Source organism: Pagrus major, chromosome 2 (genome assembly GCF_040436345.1).
Source record: "Pagrus major chromosome 2, Pma_NU_1.0".
Classification (NCBI taxonomy): domain Eukaryota; kingdom Metazoa; phylum Chordata; class Actinopteri; order Spariformes; family Sparidae; genus Pagrus; species Pagrus major.
The window spans coordinates 6,696,217-6,721,603 of record NC_133216.1 but is presented as its reverse complement, the minus strand read 5'-3'; the positions used below and the strand labels follow the sequence as shown (position 1 = coordinate 6,721,603).

The following is a 25,387-nucleotide window of genomic DNA, read 5'->3' as shown; positions in this document are numbered from 1 at the left end:
AACCCATGTCTAGTAGGGATTGATTTTTTTCAGTCGCTACCAGTAGCCAATCATGACCTGCTTCTCATAGCTGATACTGACAAGATAACCAATAATTTCACATTTTTTGTATTATATAATCTGAAGTTTATGTACACCTGAGGGTGGTTAAGGCCAAGATGTAGCAAGCAAAGATGGATGGATTTACTATTCCATATCGTGTAAAAGGAAAAGTTCACCCATAAATTTAATTTTAGTCATTATCTATTCACCCCCATGCCGATGGAAAATCAGGTAAAGTTTGATAGTCCACAGAATATTTCATGCGCTTCACAGCAAAACAGCATTGCAGCATTCTCCTAAACAACTTAAGTAGATGGTTACGTGTTTTAAAATGTGAACAAACAACTGTAAAATAAAAATAAAATGTCTCTTTTAAAGCCAAAATCTTAACTGTAGTTGCTAAGGTAAAATGGTGGCAACCGGTCAGAAGTGGATGCCCAACCTCTACCATGCATCGAGTGTGTAAATACCATTTTCAAATCAAGCTGAAGCTCCAGAAATGTTTTGTGGACTACAAACTTCACCCGACTTTCCATTAGCATGGGGGTGACGACTAAAGTTTCATTTTTGGATGAACTTTTCCTTTAAAACGCATAGCCTTCTTCCCTCCTCTTTGAACCCTTGCAGAACATGTTTTGCAAATTGCAATCATGTTGTCTTCCTCTGAACTCAACATCAGCACTGGCAACAACATATTTGGTCCTTAGGTCTACACTACAGGACCCTACCCAGGTGCAGCAGTTCGATGTCATGAGCACGACAACAGCATGCTGCACTTGATCTCCTTCCTCTCCTTCTTACTGTACTGATGTTAAATCATTGAAAGCAGCTTTGCTTTGTATTATCAGCTCTATTTATCAGTACAGTGATAAATAACCTTGATATAAATTTCCCCTTATATATTCCCAATATATATCATGCATCCCTAATGTATAGAACAGTGCTACCTCGCAGACTGTCTCACTGTTGAAAAGACACGGGTGTTTCTTGACTGTATCCTTTGACATACATGAATACCAATAAGAAAATAGGCCTCAAGGTTTCGATAACAAAGGAACTAAAGCTGTGATATGAAATGATGCTGTCCAGAAAGAAGCCATCATACAGTTTTCTCACGCAGAGGCTCTTCTCCCTACTCCTGTCTGACTGAGCTCCCACAACGGCCCCCCATTACGAGCTGAGTAAACCTTCCTAATAGGGAGCGAGCATACATAGTCTCTCCATCAGAGGAGAAACAAAGAGCTGAGAAGCGCCACATAGATCAGTGTGACTGCTACTAACTGGCCTGTCACTGGGTGCACTCATCTCTCTGTGACGTGAATAGAGGGATGACTCACCGCTAGCGGTGCAAGGAGGGAGGAAGAAGAGTGTGTGCGTGCGGGCATGCATGCATGTATGCGCATGTGGTGTGTTGGTTTGGTTTGTTGTGTGTTCACAACAGCAGACTATCAGTGTTGACTTAAGTGTCTGTTGTGCATATGCGTGCTTTCACCTTTAACCCCAGTATGTACAGACAGGGACAGCGTGACTGTTACAGAGCCAGCATGATCTGGTTTACATGTATTTTTCAGGATTTGCACCATCCCACTCCAATTTGTGTATTCAATCATGTATTTTTAGCAGCTGGATGTGCGTAATTGCTGCGTGTTAGTGCATGACAGCCTGCTTAATATGAACAGACAATCTTGTAAAATGCAGTTTATAGGAGCCATTTGTCTTTTCAGAGATCTGCCTTAGAGGAGGGGCCTTTAGCAAGGGAGGCTAATTAGAGTGGCCATTTAGCATCTCCCTGCTCGCTGTGCTCCCTGCCATAAAGGGGTGTTCTGTATGTGACCGGACATGACCTCATAGCATGAACCCAGACCCCCAGCGCTCCCTGGTTTGGCTTTTGTCAGCATTTTCCACTGTAGATCTGACGGCTGTATCACTGTCACTAAGAGATAGACCACCTGATAAGCTTTGTGATGAGGCAAGTCAGCATAGTGACCATTGGGTTGATTAGATCCACTTCTTTATCTGACTTCGCCTGACGCTGATTCACATCACTTTGGATGATTCAGTCTCTGGTTGGTGGCTGAAAGCATTGTCTAGTTCCACTGGGCTTATTGAGCCTGATAGAGATGTGCCTTCTCCCACAAAAGCCAAGATAGTCATTCTGGCATGTCGACAGGGAGCTAAAGAGTGTGTGTGTGTGTGTGTGTGTGTGTGTGTGTGTGTGTGTGTGTGTGTGTGTGTGTGTGTGTGTGTGTGTGTCTGTGTGTCTGTGTGTCTGTGTGTCTGTGTCTGTGTGTGTCTGTGTGTGTCTGTGTGTGTCTGTGTGTGTCTGTGTGTGTGTCTGTATGTCTGTATGTCTGGCTCAGTTTGTAGACATGTTGCCAGTGTCCTCTGCCTCTTCTCTCTGTTAGATACTGGTTGGTCAGTCAGTCCATCTGTCATCTTGTCCCTTATCTCCGATGCCATAGCTGTGAAACACCTCATCTCATTCCTGATGGTGCTGCAGATGTGCTTAGTCTATTTTCTATCAGAGGGACTTGAGGCTGTCAAGTCCCCTGTGCCTGAAACTGAGCAGCCAGGACGTGCACTGTTGAACATCTGACACTGCGTGTTGAGGGTGTATCCGTGCACACAATTGTGGGCTGATTGCATGTTTCCTCACCCCAGCAACCTCCCGAACAAAACTCGTCACATATGGTTCACATAATTGGAGCACAAACATCAGACACATTAGCCTCATTAGCACATTATTTTTATACTCACCACCTCCCCCACCTAACTCCAAGTCCATGTACACAAACGTGTGTGCGGGTGCACACACACACAGGCGCGGTTCATTCACAGCTTCTGCAGTGAGTAGCTCTAAGAATGACTGAGCTTGTGACTCATTCTCCCATTGCTGCGTTGATACCAAGGGGGAGGGAGAAAGGAGAAAGGGTAAAGAGGATGATAGAAGATGATGACAGAAAGGGGTGTTTGAGAGAAAAAACTTTTGTTTGTCTGCTAAGTTTAGTCAGGGGTGGGATGTCCAGAGCAAGGCAGTTCCATGTCCACTCAGCTGTTTTTGTACTAAATTATCAACCTCAGTGGGTTGGTGAGGTTAGCTCCTTGATGCAGGAGGAGACAGTGGTTTTAGAGTGAATTCTTCATATCCTGAATGGAGCCAAATAATTCATTATTTAAAAAAAATATTTTTTTCCATATGTCTGGCAGAGAGCAGCAGCAGCAGCAGCAGTGTGATGTTCTGTAATAAGCACAAGCATGAAGGTTACTGATTCCCTCCCCTCCTGTAAACGTCATTCATGCTGGCTGGGCTGTAAATACCATGTGGATGGCTCAAAATATCAGGAATTCAGACAAAGTTTACTACCGGCTAAACAAAATGGATATTCTTATTAAATTGTTCCATTGTTTACTGTACAGCTTCCTCCCTCAGGCTCTGTTTTGCAATCATATCAACACAGAATGCCCTTTTCCTCTTTCCCAACTCGCTTCCGTACTCTATGAGTCTGGATGGGCAGTGGTTGGATGCTTACTGGCATGTTGTAGAAATTGAGAGTAGCCAGGATGAGCGTACACGTCCATGGCTTCGTAATCTGCTAATAGAATGTCACACTTATTGCAAATTACTACCCTCTTAATTGATGGAAGATCTTTCTTGACTGCAAGGAAAATGAGCCATAGTATCAATAAACCATAATATAATTTACCATAGTATCATCACTAAAAATCAAGGTTAGGTTTTTGAATTGCAATTAGTACTTTTTTTGTTTTGTTGACAGTTCAGTTCTTAGCCTCATTGGCTTGCTTGGTTGTAATTGTTAACCTCTGTCAGTTGGCTTGCCTTCCCTCTCTCTCCTTTTAATTTGTGGATGGAGACAATTTATTAGCTCTAATTAATAATCAAACCTGCTCCATCTTCATAGGCTCACAGTTCATCATGTTGGCATTGAGAGCTTATTGAGTGATCCCATATGAGACCGCTCTGTCTCACTGTCTTTCTCCCTCTCTCTGTCCTCTCGTGTCTGTGTGCCGTCGTTGATTTTTACACCCTTCTATTAACCTAGCCAGCTGCCTTTATCCAGCTTGTCTTCTATGCTTCATTTTATTCTCCATATCTAATTGAGGGTTCATTTGTACATCCGATTCAACCTGACAGTTTGCTTGGATTGTTGCTGTTATTTTTAGAGCCACGTCTGCCAAGTTTCCTCTGTTTGCAGTGTGTCTTAGAAGACCTGCGTGAAGTTTCCACTTGAGCTTGTTTGTTGTGATCTCTGTCCATTTTCAGAGAGGAGGAAACAGGTGGGTGCTCAGAGTGGACTCGCCACCCTTCCACATCTGTGTATGTGTGTGGACATGTGTCTGGCCTTTGATAATTCTCTCCCTCGGCTTTTTCGCCCAACATGAACAATTATCCCCATCTCCCAGCGGTAACCTCTATCCCCCTCTCGCCTCAGACACACCGCACCAGTTGATCCTGTTGGCCTGCCCCAGGAGGCGGGGAGGTGAAGATGGGTTATGTGATGTTGACGGGAGATGATGGTGTTCCCAAAGTGTTGCCTAGCCTCTGTTTACACTGCCAGAATGGGCAGCTTGTTTGTGGCTATTCTTGGCTCAGTGGCAGCCTGCCGTTTTGTGGAGGAGGACTGATGTTTTTCCCGTGGCTGCTTCCTCTGGAAGGCTGGCACTCCACGGCCACGTCAGCACAACCAATGCTCCAGTTGACTCAGGGGGAGGGGAGGGGAGGGGGAGGGGGATGTGGCCTTTTCTATCTGATCTCTGTCAGCACTCGTGCGTCAGTCTGATGTAAAAGAGTGGGTGTTTTTTTCCCCCCATTCTCCACCCTACCTCTCCTCTCTCTCTTAGATGTGTGTGGCTCCCTTGTCCTCCCTCTCTCACCCTATGCTAGTCCTCGTCTCCCTACGCTCTGCAAGTCGGTACACACAAAGCCTTTCATTCTAAACGGACAAACAACGGCATTTTGAATACTAATGTGATTCATCAGATTTCCTGTTAGTCAGCATCGCAGCACTAACTGGAGTCGCCTTAATCAGTGATCGCACAGGTGCACAGCAGCACCTGGCATAAGCACTATATCATTTATTAGCCTTAAAAGTGAGTGGAGTTAACACTGCATACTTTGAACTCCCACTCAAATGATATTGTAATCTGAAATCAATGAGGGCTGAGGCAGTGTGACTGCCTTCATTCAGGCTGAGCTCTCCCATGCTCCCTGAATTAAGATTTTTGTCCTCGTGGACCCGTGTTCTGAGGTAGAGAAATGACTCACTGCCGATCAGTCTGCTGGCTCGGTGTATTGAGAGGGGCTTCAAAGCTCTCTGCCCTTTTGATTTCACTATAAGAGGCCTACCTACTATTTGTCTTGTCCAATTAAGTGTATTAGTAGGTTGACTAATACAGTGTTTTCCCAATGATTTTTCTACTAACCTAAAGTAATACATTCTGAGACTGTCTGGCAATAGATTTTAACAGATCTAACAGCCCACAGTACACAGTGACTAAAACGCTACAATGATAGTTTTGGGAAATGTCTATTTGGGTAATTTATTTTGAAACAAAGTCCAGTTTTAATGTCTCATCCAGGCCTGTGCCAACCTGAACCCTGTTCATTTTTGAGTTTCTGAGAAGGTTTGTTTTCTTAGATTATAAATGTTATTTGGACTAACATAAAAGTGCAGTTGGTGATTCTGGAGAAAGATGGTTGATTGATGAATTTAATTCCCACGTTGTCAAATATGGATGCTTTTGGGTTGAACCAAATCATCCATATTTTACCCAAAGCATCCATATTTGATGACCTGGGAATGACACTTAACCCAAGTGATTTCTGGGGCTAATGCTGGTACAGATAATAGTAAGTAAAAGATCGATATGTTAGCCAATATACAGACATTTTTTGCAATGATCCCTACCTATGTAATAGAGGCAGGATATTTGAGTTATTTAACAAAACACTTCATTGTCTAAAATGACATCACTGCACTGAAAGAGTAAAATGGGAATGTAAGAATTATAGATTATCCCAAGCATCTTCTTCTGCATTATGATCTCTGTGTGGTCTGAACACCCAATTGTACACAAAGGGCTGTGATGCGAATTTTCTAAACTAAGCAGACTCTTCTATCAGCCATTAGCCAGTTAGTCATTATATCCACATTAATGATTTGCTAATATTTTGTGAAAGTACCAGCAGTCATCCCTACATTGTTGTTGCAACGTCAGTAATGCTGAGTTGGTCAAAACTATTGTTATATTTGATTTCATCGCCCAGTCTGAGTAATGATAAAGCGTGTCTGTGGAGATCCAAAATACTGAGCTGTTACTTACCTTGATGATGTGTTCAAGGTTTTCCGGTCGCCTGTCATGTGCTGCTCTTCACCTACCACTTCCCTCTGGCTGCTTCTCCTCCTTTTAAAATATTTAAAAGTGCTCTTGTGATAAAGAAGGGCAGAGACTTATCCACATCCTATTATGGATTCTTTTTTTATTGAATAATAGCAATTCGTCCCATCCCTGGAGACAGACTTTAACACAGCCAATACAGCTTCAATAGGAAATGTCTGGCTGCAACAGGACTGAAAGAGTGATGAAGATCTGAAAATACAGACACTCTTAATGGTACTACATTATACTGAGAGGTGTTTGTAATATTTTGTCTACTTTTGTTATAACAAAGATGAACAAAATATTAGAAACACCTGTCAATGCAGCACAATACAATCCAACAGCACCTTTAAAACAGTTTCAACAATAAGGAGGGACTTGTTGCAGGCTGTTGTATCAGACAATATCAGTTTTAACTAAGTTTACCTAACAACAGACAACTGTCTGTATATCAGCACTCACTTGCTGTTACGATAGGTGGAGCCTGGACTTCAGCACCTGACGGGGTGGTGCTAGAGGTTAGAAGTGGGAGGTTTCAGTGTATCATTACACAGGCCAGCCTCTGTAGTCGTGGGCCCATTATGGCTGCTCATTTAGAATTGCCTTTTCTCTGCTGACAGCTTTGACAAAATGAAGGAAAGCTCTTCCTCAAGCAGGCTGCTGGGAGGTCAGTGTGTGTTGTGGATCTTTTTGCTCTGCTGCATGACATCTGGCGCTGGGGCCCTACTGTTTATGTCTTAGGTCTGTAAGAAGAGAAATGTGCGAATGTGCAAACTTGGCACAGAGGTCCCTCTCCCTTTCTCTCTCCCAGGCTTTCTGCTGAGCTGTCACTTCTCTGAGCTGAGCTAAGCCGCTACACTGGCCTTTACAACAGAGCCACGCAGGAAACTTTGTTGTTTCTCAGCACTTTTTTAAAGTGGTCTTCTTGCGTTTGCCAGTATTTTAAAAAATGCATTTCCTTGCTTTCTCTTACTCATAGGTATTTAAAAAAATGAAATAGTCATTGAAAATGCAGCTGGGTTAGAGTGATCGACTACGTGGGGATTTTCCCCCTACAGAGGCAACTTTTGAGGTTGACTCGAAGGAACTCCTGCCAAGTGTTATATACCATAGGTGGCAAAATAGAAGGACTTAATATGATTGTCCAGGGTTACAGACATAAAGTCCACTTATTATCTTTGTAGAAGGTTAAACAGATATCTAAATATAAATGCAGAATCTGTAGACAAGGGACAGGATTTTGGTATCAGAAGTGTTCTGCTTTATGTTGGTAGTCTGAGTAGTTTTGACCAATTGTGTCTCACCCAGCTTTAGTTACCTGCCAGTGGGTGGGCAAAATAGACATAAGCATTGACCGAAATGCAATCTCTGAACCCCTCGGCCATCGTCTGACATTGATTTAGCTTCTTATTAGCTTTTTTAAAAATGTATCTGCATTAATTTGTTGTAAGTCATCATTAACGCCAACTTTGCTAGTTGGACAGTGACCCAGTACTCATCATTTAAAGTGATTTTCTGATGGAAAAAAAAACGTTTGGCTTTTATGTAAACCTATAGTATGGTTATTATTCAGGCAACCATGATGTTGAGCCACATTGAGGTTTAAAAAATGTTGGTGTGAGAGAGACATTAAAAATGGGGTTTGGTTGAGCTGAAACATCAGCCCTGTGCAAAACTCTAATACTCTAAATACATTTACCAAAGATGAAACAGCTGTTTGCCCTGGAGGGAAGTGTTTGATCTAGCTCTTGCTTTCTTCACAGGTCCTGCTCAGGTTCCCATGATGTCTCCAAATGGTTCAGTGCCTCCAATCTATGTGCCTCCTGGATACGTTTCACAGGTATTAATCCTGTACGATTTCCAGTGCAGTGTTACTGATCATCATCTTGTCGAACTCGGGACAGCTTTGATTTGTACGTTCTGTTTGTTTTCTCTTAGATCATAGAGGAGAACGGAGTGCGGCGGGTTCTGGTTTTACCTCAGCAACCAGAATTCCACCCCGGGGGCCACTCACCTCTCCACCACCCTCCACCTCCACCCCATGCCCACCTGCCTGCCTTCATCCCACACCCTGCCATGATGCCCCCGCCACCCCACCTGTACACAGGCATGGCGGGGGGCGTTGGCGACATGAGCTCTCAGTATATCTCCCAGTACCATCCAGCTCATATCTACTCAGAGCAGGGTGAGTTGGAGCCAGCAGTGTCTGGACTCTGTTGTTATATTAGGGTATTATTTATTTGCCCCGAACATTTATTTGCACAGTCCAGTTATACAATCAAGGCCCGAGTCAAACTGTTTAGTCTTTCAGTTTAATCTTTGGGAGTTTACCTCACTACCGCCCTGTTTATTTGTATACCCTTTCATATTAACCAATGAGTTTGCAATTGTTTGACCTGCTTCTCTGGCTGTCAGACAGGTTTTTTTGTATTCCTGTCTTTGTCTGTACAATCTCACAAGTGTTGCTTTTTTCTTCTTCCAGTCTCTACAGATTCTCACTCCCAACACGGACGCCCCCCGTTTGTTCACAGAGACGACAGAACTAGCAAAACATACGAGCGTCTGCAGAAGAAACTGAAGGACCGTCAGGGAGGCGGAGGAGGAGGAGGACAGGTGAAAGACAGCCCTCCACCTTCGCCACAGAAGACTTGCAGCAGCCCCTCGACAGTGGACATTCACAATGGCGTTGGAGGGAAAGGGCTAGAGGCGGAGCAGGGACAGCTTAGCCACGCGGTAGCTGGCCCTGACAAGCAGACAGGCCGGGGCAAAAATGGAGAGTCAGGAGGTAAGGAGGTTAAAGGGTAGAGGTTCGTTGAGGTTTACACACGGCATTCTCCAGATCTTAGGAGTGTGTTGTGTTTAGGCGCTCAGAATAGTGCCTCATTAGCTGCAGCAGCTGGTGGCAGTGAGGGATCAGCAACACGGCCAACATTATTCTTGATTACATGAACTCTGACTGCTCATTAATCATGGAGTTTAACACTGCTACTTGGCGACACCAGTGCATAATAAAGGAATTACTGTCAATTTTGAAAGTGGAGGGAAAAATAATTTCACCTTATGACCTCTTGAAGATTGCTGAAATCCTGGAACACTGAAATATGAGCAGTCAACCAATAACATACAATGGCATGTTAAAAAAAAAACATAATAAAAACATAATAAAAACAAATATAGTATATATGTATGTATGTGTGTGTGTGTGTGTGTGTGTGTGTGTGTGTGTATATATATGTATGTATGTGTATATGTATATATATATATATATATGTATTGATTGATAATTCCGAGGGAGGGCGTTTACTTCGTTTAATTCTTTTAGAGGTTGGCATACAAGCATACCAATGTACCTAATTAGAAACAAATTTGTGAACTTGACTTGTGAATGAATTAGGTTTGCGTCTGCTAGTACCAAAATACTTTGCTGTACCGTTACTTTTTTTCTGCCATAAAATCATCATTAAACCTGCTGATTAGAGCTGCAATGATTAGTCGATCGAAAGAAAATTTGTCACCTTGATAATCTATAAATCATTTCAGTCATTTTTCAAGCAAAATTGTCAAACATTTTCTGGTTCCAGCTTCTTAAATGTAAGGATTTACTTTGTAATTGTAATTGAAGAGTCTTTGCATTTTAGACTGTTGGTTGGACTAAAGAAGCAATTTGAAGATGTTACTTTGGGCTCTCAGAAATTGCGATGTGCATCTTTCACAATTTTTTGACTTTCATAGACAAAACGATTAAATGTGAAATATTATTCTGAATAATCGATAATGAAGAGTTAGTTGCAGCCCTACTGCTGATTTTAAATGTTGATCTGTGATGGTACATTTATAAAGAAATGTCACATCTTTACATTTGACCGGTGGCCATTAAAACATTACATTTCCTTTAGATGGAGTCATTGCAGATGTACTAAAATATTATATGCACTGGACGTAATGTTTAGAAATGGTAAAACAGTAAAATAGATATAACATAGCACACAAAATCCAACAGAAATAATTGCAGGCAGAGAATAAGTCAGGTGTTGTTTTTCTTTCCATATCAACCTGTATTTCTCTCCTCAGAGCTGGACGAAGAAGCTCAGGCCCTGCAAGCACTACTGAGTACCATCGGTAAACCAGTGGTTAGTATTCTATCCATCTTCTGCTATCTTTATTTTTTCTTTATCTAATCAGTACAATTTGCAAGATTTCCTGTGCCTGTTAGTGCTGTGTTCATGAAAACTCGTAATGATGCCAATGTGTTGCGTCATTAAACATTCTATTAACATCCGTGATGAATTCTTGCTGACATCTTGCTAATGGAGTAAGACCTGCTGACTAGCATCCGTGTGGGGATTTCTATTCCCAAATGTGCCACCAAACAACAATGTTAGCACTTACTTAAAGGTTTGAGCTTTAATTTGAAGGAAGTACAGATTTTTAACTAAATTACCAAGCTCCCACATCCTCATGGTAGTTTATTTTGTCCCAAATTATAAGATTATGTATTAGACTTCAAATGCAAAAGCTAAGCTTTTTTATTCTTTGAAATAAACCTTGAAAAACCCTGGTTTAGTGGTGCCAGGTTCACATCAGCAAAGTAGATAAATACAGAGGAGAAAAGCTGTTTTAACAGCAGCTGGATGGGAATCAGTAGAACTAGAAATAGAATTTCCTTGACCTCATAAAAGATGGGATTTGTCATACACTGTCGCTAAGGTCTGAACTCCCTGTAAAAGTAGCAAAACAAGTCTGTTGGAAAGATGATTGATAAAGTTTAGGGAGGATGTCTAATGCGGGAAGGTTCAGCTTCAACGCAAAGTGGATTTTCTTCGTCTTTGCTGCCACTCTGGTTTGTTAAAGGACTGAGAATGTAACTGTGGGAAGTAAAGGAGTAAGGTGGGCCCCTGAGGGCAGAGGGGAGGAGGAGGTACAGACTTGACCTGATTGAATTCTTCCACATATGAATCCCCCCTGCAGTGTGTCTCAGGCTATTTTTAAACCTCCTCAAAACAGAATGAAAAATCTCAGGGTTGCACAGCACATATCTGCCAAGTGCTGAAAACCTTTTCCCAGGGTGGCATCAGCTTGAGTATTTTGATCCCTGTCTCTTTTCGTCTGCCAAGCAATGTTATTTTTGTGTTGGTTTTGAAATTTAAGAATAAGAGCTTGTCTTTATGATAAATGTATAGGACTACGAAGCATTGTACAGGACTAATTACCAGACATCAGGTGGGTTTAGGGTTGTAAATGTATTACATAGTACACTATTTCGAGATTTGGCAGGTGCTGCAGTTTTCTGCTTCATGTCCAGGTTTGATGGAGTAGACTTGATAGTGACACATAAAACTCTCATATGGTAGGTGTCAGACATTCAGGCAAGGGGAGCAGTAGTGAGCTGGAGTGCTCCCGCCAGGCCAAAGAGTGAGAACGGCAGTGTGGAGGACGACTGCAGCCCCCAGGACCCCCTCAGCTATGAGGTCTCCATCTCATTTAGCGGCAAAGATGGGAAATACAAGAGCATGTACTGGTGAGTACTAGCAGCAAGCTCCCACAAGACTGAGCACCAACTGTTGTTAAGGCTATGAAAAAGAGACAGTTAGTTGAAATAACACTATTTTTCTGTTTTCCTCTGATGAAGCGGGGAAGAACTAAGTGCTACTTTAGAAGACCTTCGACCAGCAACGGATTATTATGTCAGGTTGGCACAACCCTCTACATGCTTTTGTTTGAACTAACAGTGTTAATGCACTGAGGAACATTTTGTAACCACTTTGTTCTTCTCATCTCAGGGTCCAGGCCATGTGTAACTGTTTACAGGGAAGCCCGTCAGAGGCTGTGAGCTTCACCACTATAAGCTGTGAACCGGATCCTCCCAATCCCCCCAGGAAGGCCAGTGGGACCAAGAACACACTCGTACTCCAGTGGAAGGTAAAAATAGGAGGATGATTGATGGAGTTGGGATTAAAAAACACAGTTTAAAGGGTAGAGGGCAAGTAGGAACAGCATTTGAAAGGAAAGGTCTGTAAAAAAATTTCAATGTGGATCAACCAAGAATTTAGACAATGGTATAATTTGTAAGCCATAGCACCTTTTAATACACAGACATAGAAGTTAGCGAATGTGGCAAAACATAACATGAATAAAACTTTAAAATATTACTTCCTCCGCAAACTTTTCTGTCTGAGTCACATCAGAAAGATTTTCACCTGCAATGGTGGTTATTTAACAATGAAGACAACAAACTCCAATGATCCATTGCTACTTCACATGTCCTCAAACTCTGTCCTTTGTTTTGATTGTTTTGATTAAAAGTACCCCTGCGGCAGAAATTACATACTGTGCATTTAAGTAGATCACCCAGTTAAGATCTCCAAACTGGCTGGGTGAAAGAGAAAAAGTGATTCCAAAGCAATCTTCCCTCCTCCTGTGTGGTAGCACAGACACACCTCCCAGTGTGTGTTAGTTTAGAGAAGCACTTCAAGAACAACCATCCGTGCTCAGCAAACATCACTGAGTTATTTAAAACATAGAAAAGTGTGCACACCTGGATGCACCCTATTCGTTATTAGTAGTGAGCCAGGTTGCTTTTTTGGTATTAGTAAAGAAGGATGGTGGTGCTTAAGCCATCTAAAATATTTAAGTGTTTCTATGACATTTTCACTCTGAATGCATGAAAGTATGTGTATTTGCTATGTTTTTTCTGATTTACATATAATAAACTATCATGGTTTATCTACAGGCTCCATGTGACAACGGTTCCAAAATCCAAAACTACATTCTTCAATGGGATGAGGTATTTATAAATTTATCATGAAAGAAATGTTAAACATTGCCCAACGAACTGAGATTTGTAGTTACTTGATCTTCAGACTAAACACTATGTTCTCTGAAGGGGAAGGGCACTGGGATCTATGAGCAGTGCTACTATGGAGCTCAGAAGCAGTACAGAGTGACCAAGCTTTCACCAGCTTCAAGATACTCCTTCCGCCTTGCAGCCAAAAATGACATGGGTGTGAGGTAGGCATCTTAACATGCTTGATTATTTCCTGGATAGCACCCTCTCTGTTGTCCATTTTTATGTTGCTGTTTCTTCCATTCATTGTCTCCATCCGTGTGCACATGTGTGTCTCTCACTCTGTCTCTCCTGTCTCTCTCTCCCATTCTCTCCCATCCTCTGTCTCTCTCTGCCCTCCCCAGCGAGTTCAGTGAAGTGGTGGACCTGTTCACCTCATGCAGTGTGCCATTGCCACCCTTCCCTCCAGAGCTGGAGATGGCAGGTGTGACCTGGCTGTGTCTGAAGTGGCAGAGGCCCACTAGCTCTCCAAAGGAGGATGACATCTACTATGTTTTAGAGATGGAGGAGGAAGGCTCCGTAAGTTTATCACAGTCTCTTTTTAAATACAAAAATCATTTGAGTTCAACACCTATAAATGAAACAGCAGGATCTGCAACTAAAGGCTTTCTTTACAATATTATACGTGTTGTTTCCCTTCTTTGTGAGGTTCTTGCTGCAGTTGGAGTGCCATTATGTCTTAGAGGGCATTATTTCCAAGTGCATCTTTTTGACTTAAGTTGATCTTCAGACAGCATGAAATATGGACACCATTAATAAAATACACTCACATACATAATTCAACCCAGCCAAAAGGAAAAAATCAAACTCACATATCTTTCCTTTGCAACATCAGTCTTCTCTAAAAGTTACATGACATTTATCGCCCCTGTCACCTGCACTGCAAGCAACTACCTGCAGACATAGTGCCTGTGAGGAAAAACACAAAAACATTTGTCTATTCCCTGAAGCTGTTTGTCTCCTGCAGACCACTTTGTTTTCTGCTACAATGGTTGTCTGGTAAGTCATTGCTCACCTGGTTGTTTTTTTCTCCGTTTGTCATTTGTCTTGTCCCAGGGATATGGCTTCCAGCCAAGCTACGATGGCGACGAACTGTCCTGCACCGTCAGGAATCTCCACAGGAGTACCAAGTACAAGTTTAGGGTAAGGGAGCCCTGTGATGTTTGCACTCAAAGCTGGGTATCCACAGCTTTAATTTAAGATGCAACGGAGTGTGTATGTGTGGAGGGGACACGCTTCAGGCAGGGAGGGTGCTGAGGCCCACAGTGGCCCTATGACTCATCCGTTTGCAGGATTCTGCCAGCAGGGCGGTGGGCATCCAACAGCATAAACAGGAGGACTCGATGCTCGTCACATGTAGGGCCCCAGTGAGAAGGTAGTCAAGCAAAGCGTTTGAGCCAAAGTGGCTTTTTGGCCGGCAGTAAAATGTAGCAAAGTTTAGGGACAGAACAGTGACTTTCTCTCCATGTCACTGTATTTCTCTCTTTGTCTCTCACCCTTTCCCTCATTGCATTCCTCTCTCATTCTGCTGTTTTCTCCTTAATTGTTGTACTCTAAATGGCTCAGATGAATCAGAGGTGACCATCCATCACCTGGCATACACAGTAGGGATGCACCAAAGTCACCTTGTTGACTGCTATCAGCTATTAAGATGAAATTCACTGATGGCAGTGGCCGACGTTTATCTGTGCTACTTCTTCATGACATCCCTGCCATCAGTTTATAAGGCTATGTAAGCACTGAAAAATTCTTATCATTGAGTAGGTAGTTGTACAGCAGGTTATATTAAAGGGTGTTTCATAAAAGTGAATGATCAATTTGTTCTCTTTGAAAGATAGTGTAATGAGTGACCGGATTACTTGAACAGTTGGCACAAAACGGAATAAACAAAAAAATAAACACAACAACAATTGTAACCATTGTAAGAAAGACACGTGATGCTCCTGATAATCTAAGGCAGGCAACCCAGTGAGGAAATAGATTAATAGGGAGTGAATTGAAGTCCTGCGTTACATCTGCATATGAATCATTACAGGTGTGGTCAATTAAATGTTTTCAAAAAATCAAAAGCAGTGTTCAAACAGAAATCAACTGATTTTAACAGATTTGTCATAGGATCCCTTTCAGCTAGATTTATAAATGTGTTGAACGTCTAAAATTTGCCTTTGGCTGCAGATAGCCTCTGTGTAATGTGTCTGCAGTCAGAGTTTGACTTGGTGAGAACTAAGGGGAAAAACATCTCATGACAGATCAGTTAATTGATTTTAGAAGCTTGCATACCTGCTCTTAGAAATATGATGTCTGACACTGCCAGGGTTAATGGCTCATTTCAGTAGCTTTTGTTACGATGACCACTGCCACTGTATTTTGAGATGATTCCACATATACCATCCTGCTGCTTTAAATACTCAGAAAATAGTGGATTTGTTGTGGACTATTTTCTGAGCATTATTGCATGCTACTGAGTAACAATAGAAACTATATTTCTTGCTGTTTTCAAGATTTATGTCTTCAGTAGGAAGCAATGGGCCTGAGGCTGAGGGAAAGAGACAGGAGAGGAGAAAGAACTGAGTGACGGTCTAATGCACTGTTGGTTTTGATCTTTTTATGGGAAATGTTGACAGTAACAAAAACATAAAATAACACCAGCCTCCAGTTTTAATTCATTGTACAGGTTATGTGTAACTAAATTCTATTTCATAAATTGATTTTATTTTGGCTAAATAGCTGTGATTACACTCTGAAATTGAACTCAGTTATCAGCTGAAGGTGGGAGCTGCTCCACAGGCATTCAAATTACCCCGAACACTTGTTTTTTCCTGCAGCAAGTGACAACAAGTGCTCTCTATCTGTCCAGCTCTTAAGAACATTAAATCATATTAATGCTTCGAGAAGAATTGAAGAGTTAGAAAGCATCACTCACATAGTCAAAAAAATCTGCACCAAATCTTATCTTAACACAATACTGCAAGAAAAGGTAGTATATTACCCAAACAAACCTCCATTATGTCCAAATGATAGAAATTAGTCACTCTAAAAATTGCCTCCCTCCCTCATTTCCAATTATCCAGCTGTGCAGTGTGAGTGGAGTCTGGTTGCTGTGCAGGTTTGTCTTTGTACAGTATGTGAATGAGCTGCACTCAGCAGCGTGCTTACAGATTTCCATATTATTGCAAACCGTAATGAAAATGCCACTAAAGCTCACTGCCTTGGTTTTTTGATAGCGATGCTTGTGTTGTTGAAACAGTTTTGTTGAAATGTATCTGTAGATACCTTACATGTACAGCTGAATCTTTGTGATAATGTGGTATTTGTCTGAAGCCATTTTAGTTGCAGACAGAGAGTGTTATGCTCACTCTCTCAGATCCCTTCATTACCCTTCTCTGAGTTGAGTCAGTGCTTGTTATCAGGAAACACAATGACCTTTATACACTTGCCCTCACTGACTATCTGTGCAAACACTGGCCAAAATTCTGACAGAAATAATTTGACTCCTAATGTCTGTATTCATGCACTTCCTCCAGGTGGCAGCATACAACTCAGAGGGAAAGAGTAACCCCAGCCAGGTGGTGGAGTTCATCACAAACCCAGACAGACCCAGCTGTCCCTGCAGGCCTGTAATCAGAGGACGAGTCCTTCCCAACAGCTTCAAGATGGCCTGGGGTGAGCATTTCCTGTCAATGCCCTTTTCATTATCAAAATGCTTCACTGTTACATGTAGTTGACAGGCCACAAAGGCTAGTTTATAATTTCACTACGCTCTTTGAGCTTTGCCTGACTAGAGATGAATCTGCTAGAGACAGATGATATTCCAAGCACTCAGTACACTAGATGATTTCATCATTTCATTCAGCTCAAATCCTTCCTAAACCTCACAGGACAAACTCCTCACCCACTGCTGCACTTGGTCTCTGCTTCCAGTTTTCAACATAAACAAAAACCTGTCTGCAGCTCTGAAAACAATGTTAGTTGTCTCTCTATTCTCCAATACCCCTTTCACACTGGACAAAAATGCACTAACATCTGGCTTTTGTCCTCAATGGGAAAGGCTACAATCAGCATTCATGCCCGCATCAAATGACTGCAGTAGTCACAGGTATTTATCAGCTCCAGCTTAACTCAGCAGTGATGTAAAACACTGACAGATGCGATGCTAAGACGGGTATTGAAGTTTCGGACGCTGGCCTATAAATACTTTTCCACCTGTCTCTGTTCAAGCAGCACACAACCACCGTTTAGTCAGCACTGAGTTTGAAAGACGAATGAAAGTATAAGGCAGAAGATACACTTGCCTATAACAACACGTTCTCTATGCATGACAACTTCCCTGCTTATCCTGCGTTCATTTGGAGCATCGGTTGTGCACGACCTCAGAAGTTTACACTACGTGTCCACAAGATGCAATACACACATGAACGGTAGGGGAAGTGTTTGGCCATTATGGGGATTTGTTAGGGTCAGTAAGCACATCAGCAGCAGCAGGGACAACAATGGAACAACAAGCTAATGTATGCCATCTAGTGGTATCCTCCAGTAACACGCATAGTATATAAGCAAGTATGCGAACAACTTCTTTCACGACACAACTGGTTGTTTACGCGAACGTGTAAGTAAGTATTTCCTTGGCCTAAGATATGAAAAATAACCGCCATAACGTTGTCACTGGCCTGATCTTTGTCAGGTCCCTCAGTGTTCATCATTCATTACTGTGCATGTGCAACTCACAACAGAGATGAGAAAGAAGCGAGATATCTCACTCGTTAGCTACTTCCATTATCAGCTCTGGAAAAAAAAACAGTGTGTCTAATTCAGAATGTTAATGATCACGACTTATTTTAAAACATCTTCTAGATGTAGTCTATTGAGGTACACGACCTCCTACTTTCTAATGTTCCCTGTTTTCCGGCGCATTTGTGACATGGAACATGACACACCAGAAAAAAAGATAGAAAGGCAAACTCATCTTCTGGTCCGTTGCCTATTTTTAGCGGGTTTACCGGCATTTTAAAAAATCTGCATTTCTCCACCCTTTGGTTGTGAAATAGTAAATCAGGCTTAATCTACATTTACATTTCTTACTTACAGTGAGTTTTTGGAGTGTTGAGAGGCAGTGAGTTCATCTATTGTCAAGTCACTCGCCTAATCTCATACTTACTGAAATGAATCATTTCTAGAGTAGATTTGCAGACATGGCATCTTGAAAACTGAGCTTGCTTGCATTGATGATTATTTTGATTTTGTATCTTTTGCAATCCAGAGCCCCCGAAAGAAAATGGTGGAGCAGAAGTCACAAAGTATGTTGTGGAGCTGTCTGAGGGCTTAAGCGGTGAGTTGCCAATGGTGATAATAAAATGTTTAATCATTGTTATTATTTATTGTTGAATATTATTTTTGGGGTATTGAATCAATAGTTTATTGAAACAAATAATGTTAATTTCCATTGTGTTTGTTCTTAGGCTTGTCATGGGACCTGGTTTACTCAGGGCCAGCTATGGAGCACGTCTGTGAAGGCTTGAAGCCCGGCTGCTCTTACCAGACGCGAGTTTACTGCATGAGCGAGGGGGGACAGAGCCCGGTGAGTCATGCAGCATCAGCACACGTGCACGCATAGATACCCTATACATTCACAAGTACCAAGAGAATTATGAAAATTAGAATCTGTGATGCAGATTTTATTTACCTACACTTCTTTTATTGGACTTAAAATTATAAATCGGCATCACTCCAGAGATATCACTCCACTCCAATATGTCACCTTGTCTCTCAGAGTGCAGTTATACAGTATAAAACCTGATTATTGTTCACTGTTTTTCTGTTGGCTGTCTGATTATTGATTAATTTCTCGGCTGTTACATATACAGTAATTGTTAGGGCAGGCATCCATGAATCTCACCACATCCCCTGGTTGATCTGATAAATTTTACATGAATAATTCTAGATATGCATTCTATTTATAGTGAGTTTTAATAGGAAGTTGTCATTCAGCCAGTGTCCTATGTTAGAAGATTAGACTATGCTTCCTGGTGTGTAAGTACAAGACAAGGCTCGCTAATCGATTAACCCTCCCTGCATGTGTCAGAGGATGTTTTTCTTAATTAGTTCAGTTCACAGACACTCTCTTCATTAATTTCTTCATCAGCTGTTAGTGCATGCATTTATTCATGATGGGGCTTGTAAAGAACAATGACTCATGGTGGCGAGATCCTGCCTTTTGGCGCAGCACAATGTGACATAACACTCACATGTTCGCTTTTTGTCACAGAAGCTGAGAGTCCAAAAAAGACCTATTTTACCACTCGCCAGAATATCTGTCAAACTCATTCCACGGCTTTGTGAGGAATTCAGCATATTTCTTAGAATGCAGGTGTACCTTTGAACGATGCATTCACGTTTGGCTCCTTTCTGGTCTGTTGTAGCCTGAATCAGCCTGATAAGCGGGTGAAAATGAATCTGTATCCAGCATGTCTGTGTTGTGCAAGAGAAAGAGTGCAGGGAGATGAGATTGTCAATTTGTTTTGGGGTTTTTTTCCTCTGGGGCTTAATTGGTGTGTTGTCTTCCCTTGCAAGCTGTCGGAGACCCTGCAGGTCCAGACTCCCGCAGTGCCCCCAGGGCCCTGCCAGCCCCCTCGGCTGGTGGGCAAGCCCAAAGCCAGGGAGGTGCAACTGCGCTGGGGTGAGTCATTCCTCTCCAACTCAGATCTGTGTGGGATGTATTCTAGCTTCTGTTGATGCGATTATTTGTCTAGCGAACTACCTCAAAGCATTGAACTTTTGTTTTTTGCTGTTTGTACATTTATCTTTGTGTGTATACTGTATTATTTTTTTTATTGGAAAACCATTTTTAAAGTGTATTGATTTGTAAACACTGGTTGTCCAAATTTCCTAGGTCCCCCTCAGGTAGACGGAGGCAGCCCTGTATCCTGCTACAGTGTAGAAGTGAGTGGGCCACAGTCTGAGGAGAGCAGGGAGGTTTACCAGGGTCCAGAGTTTGACTGCTCTGTGGGAGGCTTAATGCCTGGCAAAACCTACGGCTTCCGGCTCAAGGCAGCAAACAAGGCTGGGGTGAGAAAGGCTGTCAAAACTGATCTTTCAATAAAAAGAGAAGGGATTGTTTTATTCTGCCCTTTCTCACTAAATATGATTGGAAAAACTCTAATATAATATATTTCGGGTGTATTAAATTGTTTTTGCTCTTTTGTGCGGATAGTTTGGACCTCTTTCGGAGCGCTGTGAGGTTACAACTGGCCCCGGGGCCCCTGAGCAGTGCAAGGCTCCCAACACCACATGCAAATCCCCCAGCTGTGTTGTTGTTAGCTGGGAGGTAAGACTAGCTCTACTTCTATTCTATTATTATTAAACCGTGTCATCGGTTTAAGTGCTGATGGGCATTTTCATTGTGTACGTCTTCTAGGCCCCTCCTTGTAATGGAGCTCCAGTGACAGAGTTTCGTCTTGAGTGGGGAGCTGCTGAGGGCAGCATGCAGATGTGTTACAGTGGACCAGCACTCAGCCATGAAATGAAGGGGCTGCTGCCTGCAACCAACTACTTTTGCCGGACACAGGTGAGCACTATTAAACACTTAATTTATTTTATAAAGCCCTGACTAATTTTCATTTGTTCCCACTGTTAAAAACACTGAGTAATTTCAGTATGATTAGTTTTTATAAAGACTTGAAGGAGAATCCAGGGTGCTGCCTTTTAAAATGAATAATATGATTAGCGCAGGTTATCTTGACAAGTATTTGATAAGAACAGCAAAGATCAGCTGTGAGTTTTTTTTTAAGAATATACAAATCTCTCCAGGCTTCTTCTCACAATCATTTGAAGGATATAGAGTTATTCACTGTATTCTTTTACTCAGACATTTGATTTATTACCTCCCACCATCTCTCTGTGTGCCATTGTGGCTCAGTGGATAAAAGAGATTCTAACACTGTGAGGGTAAGGAGTCCAATCCCTCTAAGGCCTGACCATGATTGAGAAGCCCTCGTTTTAACTACAGTATATGGATTGTTACTGTTGATGCAATGGTTATAGGTTTTTACGGTACAATTATAGTCTGAGGATTAATCCCAGTTTCAAAGTCTCATGATTATAATGCATTAATTTATTCCTTAATTTATTATGGATGTATACAATCACATGAGCATTTTTATTAAAAGGTTTTCTTGTATTTTGTTAGCACAACATTTATATGTTGCAACAGTTGCTGCCTTTTGGAACAGAAATATTGCAGCAACCAAATAATATGGTATAAAATACCTTAGTAATAAATTACTTATTACACTACTTTTAGTTACCTTCAACAAAATGCCCAAATGAATAGCCTAGACCTTTTTTAATAAATGAATGGCCTTGGACACAGGGATGAGCAGACAGACAAAGGATCAAATTGTAGGCTTAGTCATATGAAACACAATAGACCTATACCCTCCATATTGTAGCCTATAATGACATCCTATAATGACCCATTATATCCCTTTTTGAGAGTAAGAGCAGAAACACTCGGTGTAACTGAGCCTTTACAATAGCCGTTACAAAACCATGACATTTTAAACTGGATAATGGTGAAATCAGTTAATTGCTACATACCTAATTTTTAATTCTCCTCTGCTGAGTAGAAAACACCTGGAAAGAAGAGATCTGGAACAGTCGGTATGCTGAATCACAGACATTTCTTCAGCCTGAGTAGAAAATACATTATTCATAAATCCGTATGTCACACCTCAGTACTTGTAATTGTCATCCTAATTGCCTAAAAACCAAGATAAATTACATAAAGCCAGACAGGCTGTGGCTGAGTTTTGGATGATAATAATAAGTATTTTACAAAAAGTAACAAACTAAAAAACTTTTAAGTCTCTGGGTCATCAGCTTCTGATTGGCGAGGATTTGGAGAACATTTGTGATCTTGATTTATTACACAATGCTTTTCTTAAATCTCTCAATTTTTAATTCATCAAGGAGCTGCATACCAGGAGATTGTTGGTTTTAGACTTTGTGTGCTTGCCTAGGATAATGATTAATGCTAAACTGTTTATACATTGTATACAGTTGGTTCACTAGTTACTTGAAATAGCAGCAAGTCAGGCTATGTCTCTCTTGTGCTGTTTCACTGAATGCATTTCCCCACTGTGACCAATGAACCCAGTGTTTGTGTAACAGAAGAGACAGATTCTGACTTTAAAACTGTGGCTTTGTCCTTTGGGTCTGGTTCAGGCTGAAATTTCAGGACGTGCTGTTCTCTTGCAGCCTTTTCTGGAGTTCAACAGGGGAGAGAGGGAGGGACGACTGTTGCTTATGGGTTATCACGCATGCAGTGTTTATTTTCTCCACTGCCACTATTGGTCCAGACCAATCAGACCATCCCTAACTATTACATTCTTGTCAGGCTATAAAACCAGACTTTGGTTGTCGCAGTTGATTAAAATCACAACCCATATGGTCCTCATTTTTCAAATATGTAATTTTATTTATTTTTTTACTGCATGGCTCTGCAAGAAAATAAAACCACACACTTGTTAGGACTTGCTGAAACTCAAACCAATCATGTTTACATTGGAACTCCACCTTGTGGTCATACAAGGCTGTTACACATGTCCTTTAACGTCACAAGCAAGACTTGATGTTGACGAGCTGACATTTGTGTGTTGCTGTCGTGCAGGCTGTCAATGTGGCTGGCGTGGGGCCCTTCAGCGAGGCAGTGTTGTGCCAGACGCCCTGCTCTGTGCCCGCAGCCGTCAGCAACATCTACGCGCTGAAGGAGTCCGAGCTTCAGAGGTACGAGACTCCAGTGGACGCAGATGAAGATGAGGAAGATGAGGACAGCAGTCCCTGCCCGCCACCATTCTACTCTCCATCCACCTGCCTGGGCATTTGCTGGGACCCCCCGTGCGATCATGGCTCTGAGATCACTTCCTACCTGATTGACCTCGGAGAGCGCCAGCCCGTTGTTGTCGGTCCTGTCACCAAACACATCATCCAGCACCTGCAGCCTGACACCAGCTACAGGTAGGTGTCTCCTTGTCGGAACATCAAAATTTCACTTGTGCTACACAACTTTAAACCTTTCAATGTCAACAAGAGCTTACAGTTCTTTCAAACTGTTAGATCTCAGCGCCCACAAGTCAGAGAATGTGATTCAAAACAATTACAAACACAGACAACGCTTGTAGATTAACTCTGTCTGTGATGCTTTTTACCAGATGATGCCAAAGGGGACAACTGAAACAAAATATAGTAACTTACATTTCTAAATCCAAGATATTCCTAATGGGGCTTGCAGCTGTTATGGAATCAGGTGTGGTGTTCAGACTCGACACCGTACCATGGCTCAACTGGTATCACGCTCTCACTTGTTTATATTTCTTTGTGAAACATGATTATAAAACAGAAATTAAATGTTTTTTACAGAAATTAAATGAAATAAAATGACCTTTGTAGATAAATATTCTGAAGTCTTATCAATTATCTTCTGGGTTTCTTTCTTTCTTGTTAAGCTGGTACTTAAGATGTAAATGGGGAGTTACTTAGCTCTTCAACTCGTGAAAAAGTCTTTCTCTATCGCTCAATAATGCAGTATAAAGTTTTGCTGTGCTGTGTTAGAGAAGGCAAAAGACCACATAGTTTGCCATCACTGTAACACAGCACAAAAGTGTTCACACATTGAAGCCTCGCTCTCTTTTTAATTTTTGTCTGAGCTTCTATAAATCCTGCTAGTTGTCCTTGTCAGTGTTGCAACAGTAATTAACAGTAATTGGGTCCTTGATTTTGAGGGAATTCGTCCAAGAAAAGTCCTTGAATTTGATGTTTAGGAAGGTGTGCAAACCCTGTATCTGAAACGACATCTGAACAGGCATGTATTTTACACTGTATTTATTATATGCTTATGTTAAGAATTGTGTTAGTTATTCAGTGAAGTCTGGTAGGACAGCAATGTATTTTTCATTGTATTGAGTCTACACACTTTACTTGAAGACTGAAGTTGGATTAAAGTGCTGACTTTCAGCTTTTCATGAGTGTGTTCAGAGCCAGATACAGAGCTGTAAAATGTGTCCCCGTTGGGCTACTTACAGACTGTACATCAACAGAGGCTGAGCATCACTGTCTGCTGAGGAGATGAAATACTGTTAATGCCACTTTGACAGCCACTGCAGCATTTCTGCTCAGGTCAGCTCAGTCCTTGCAGCTCTCTGATGTTGCCATTTCTCTTCTTCCTTTAGGCTCCGTATCCAAGCCCTGAACAGCCTGGGCGCAGGCCCCTTTAGTCACACCTTTAAGCTGAAGACGAAGCCCCTGCCCCCGCAGCCACCCCGCCTGGAGTGCACCGCCTTCAGCCATCAGACTCTCAGGCTCAAGTGGGGTGACGGCCCAGCCAAAGCCGCCACCTCAGACGCCCTCCAGTATCAGCTGCAGATGGGGGACAAGAGCGGCAGGTCGGTGGCCCATTAGTCAGGCGAGGGGAAGTGACCTGATAAGAGAGGAAACTGGTGTTTGAGGAAGAGCTTCAGATAACTGTATCGAGGAGGGCACAGAAAATAACATACCATACACGGTGCCTTTTATAAGGAGAAAGGAACTGATGATGTGCTTTAGGTCACTGTATATTTCCTGACAGAGGAGTCACTCATCTCATTTGCTTTTTGTCATCTTTACCCTTTTACTCATTAAATCGTTTCTCTCTCTCTCTCTCTTTTCATGTTCCTGTCATTGCAGATTTATATCCTTGTATAAAGGACCATGCCACACACACAAAGTCCAGAGGCTTAATGAGTCTACCTCTTATACGTTCCGCATCCAGGCCTTTAATGAGGCGGGCGAAGGGCCCTTCTCCAATGTTTACACATTCACCACCCCGCGCTCTCCTCCAGCCCCTGTGAAAGGTACAGTGGCAGCACGTTTTCTCTTTCTCTTTCTTTTTTGCTCTCTTTCTTTCCCTCTATCTCACTCTCTCTCTCTCTCTCTCTCTCTCTGTATCTTTCTCTATCTCTGTCTACCCGGTGTGGATCAGCTCTCTTTACAAACACTCACTGCTGACATACAGACAGCCAGTGTGCTCAGCTTTTAACCTCAGTTGACCCAAGTTTGACTTGCATTTGATCA

The 25,387-nt window shown here is 42.0% G+C and overlaps 1 protein-coding gene across 2 annotated transcripts in view; it reads left to right on the top strand.

Annotated features, from left to right (window-relative positions):
- The window catches only part of fndc3a (fibronectin type III domain containing 3A), a 49,984-nt gene that overhangs the window by 19,148 nt on the left and 5,449 nt on the right, over nt 1-25,387 (top strand). Inside the window, exons 1-22 of one of the 2 annotated variants that reach the window (XM_073481334.1) lie at nt 7,039-7,108; nt 8,205-8,281; nt 8,380-8,626; nt 8,924-9,226; nt 10,513-10,571; nt 11,793-11,959; nt 12,071-12,130; nt 12,222-12,360; nt 13,172-13,225; nt 13,325-13,449; nt 13,630-13,804; nt 14,342-14,428; nt 16,810-16,948; nt 18,543-18,611; nt 18,742-18,860; nt 19,853-19,958; nt 20,172-20,347; nt 20,493-20,606; nt 20,697-20,846; nt 22,950-23,296; nt 24,508-24,720; nt 25,001-25,167. In XM_073481334.1, the coding sequence (XP_073337435.1) occupies nt 7,072-7,108; nt 8,205-8,281; nt 8,380-8,626; nt 8,924-9,226; nt 10,513-10,571; nt 11,793-11,959; nt 12,071-12,130; nt 12,222-12,360; nt 13,172-13,225; nt 13,325-13,449; nt 13,630-13,804; nt 14,342-14,428; nt 16,810-16,948; nt 18,543-18,611; nt 18,742-18,860; nt 19,853-19,958; nt 20,172-20,347; nt 20,493-20,606; nt 20,697-20,846; nt 22,950-23,296; nt 24,508-24,720; nt 25,001-25,167 (3,130 nt within the window). In that variant the 5' untranslated portion in view covers nt 7,039-7,071. Of the gene's footprint in view, nt 1-7,038; nt 7,109-8,204; nt 8,282-8,379; nt 8,627-8,923; nt 9,227-10,512; nt 10,572-11,792; nt 11,960-12,070; nt 12,131-12,221; nt 12,361-13,171; nt 13,226-13,324; nt 13,450-13,629; nt 13,805-14,341; nt 14,429-16,809; nt 16,949-18,542; nt 18,612-18,741; nt 18,861-19,852; nt 19,959-20,171; nt 20,348-20,492; nt 20,607-20,696; nt 20,847-22,949; nt 23,297-24,507; nt 24,721-25,000; nt 25,168-25,387 lie in introns of those variants that run through there. The other variant, XM_073481326.1, reaches the window with a different exon arrangement.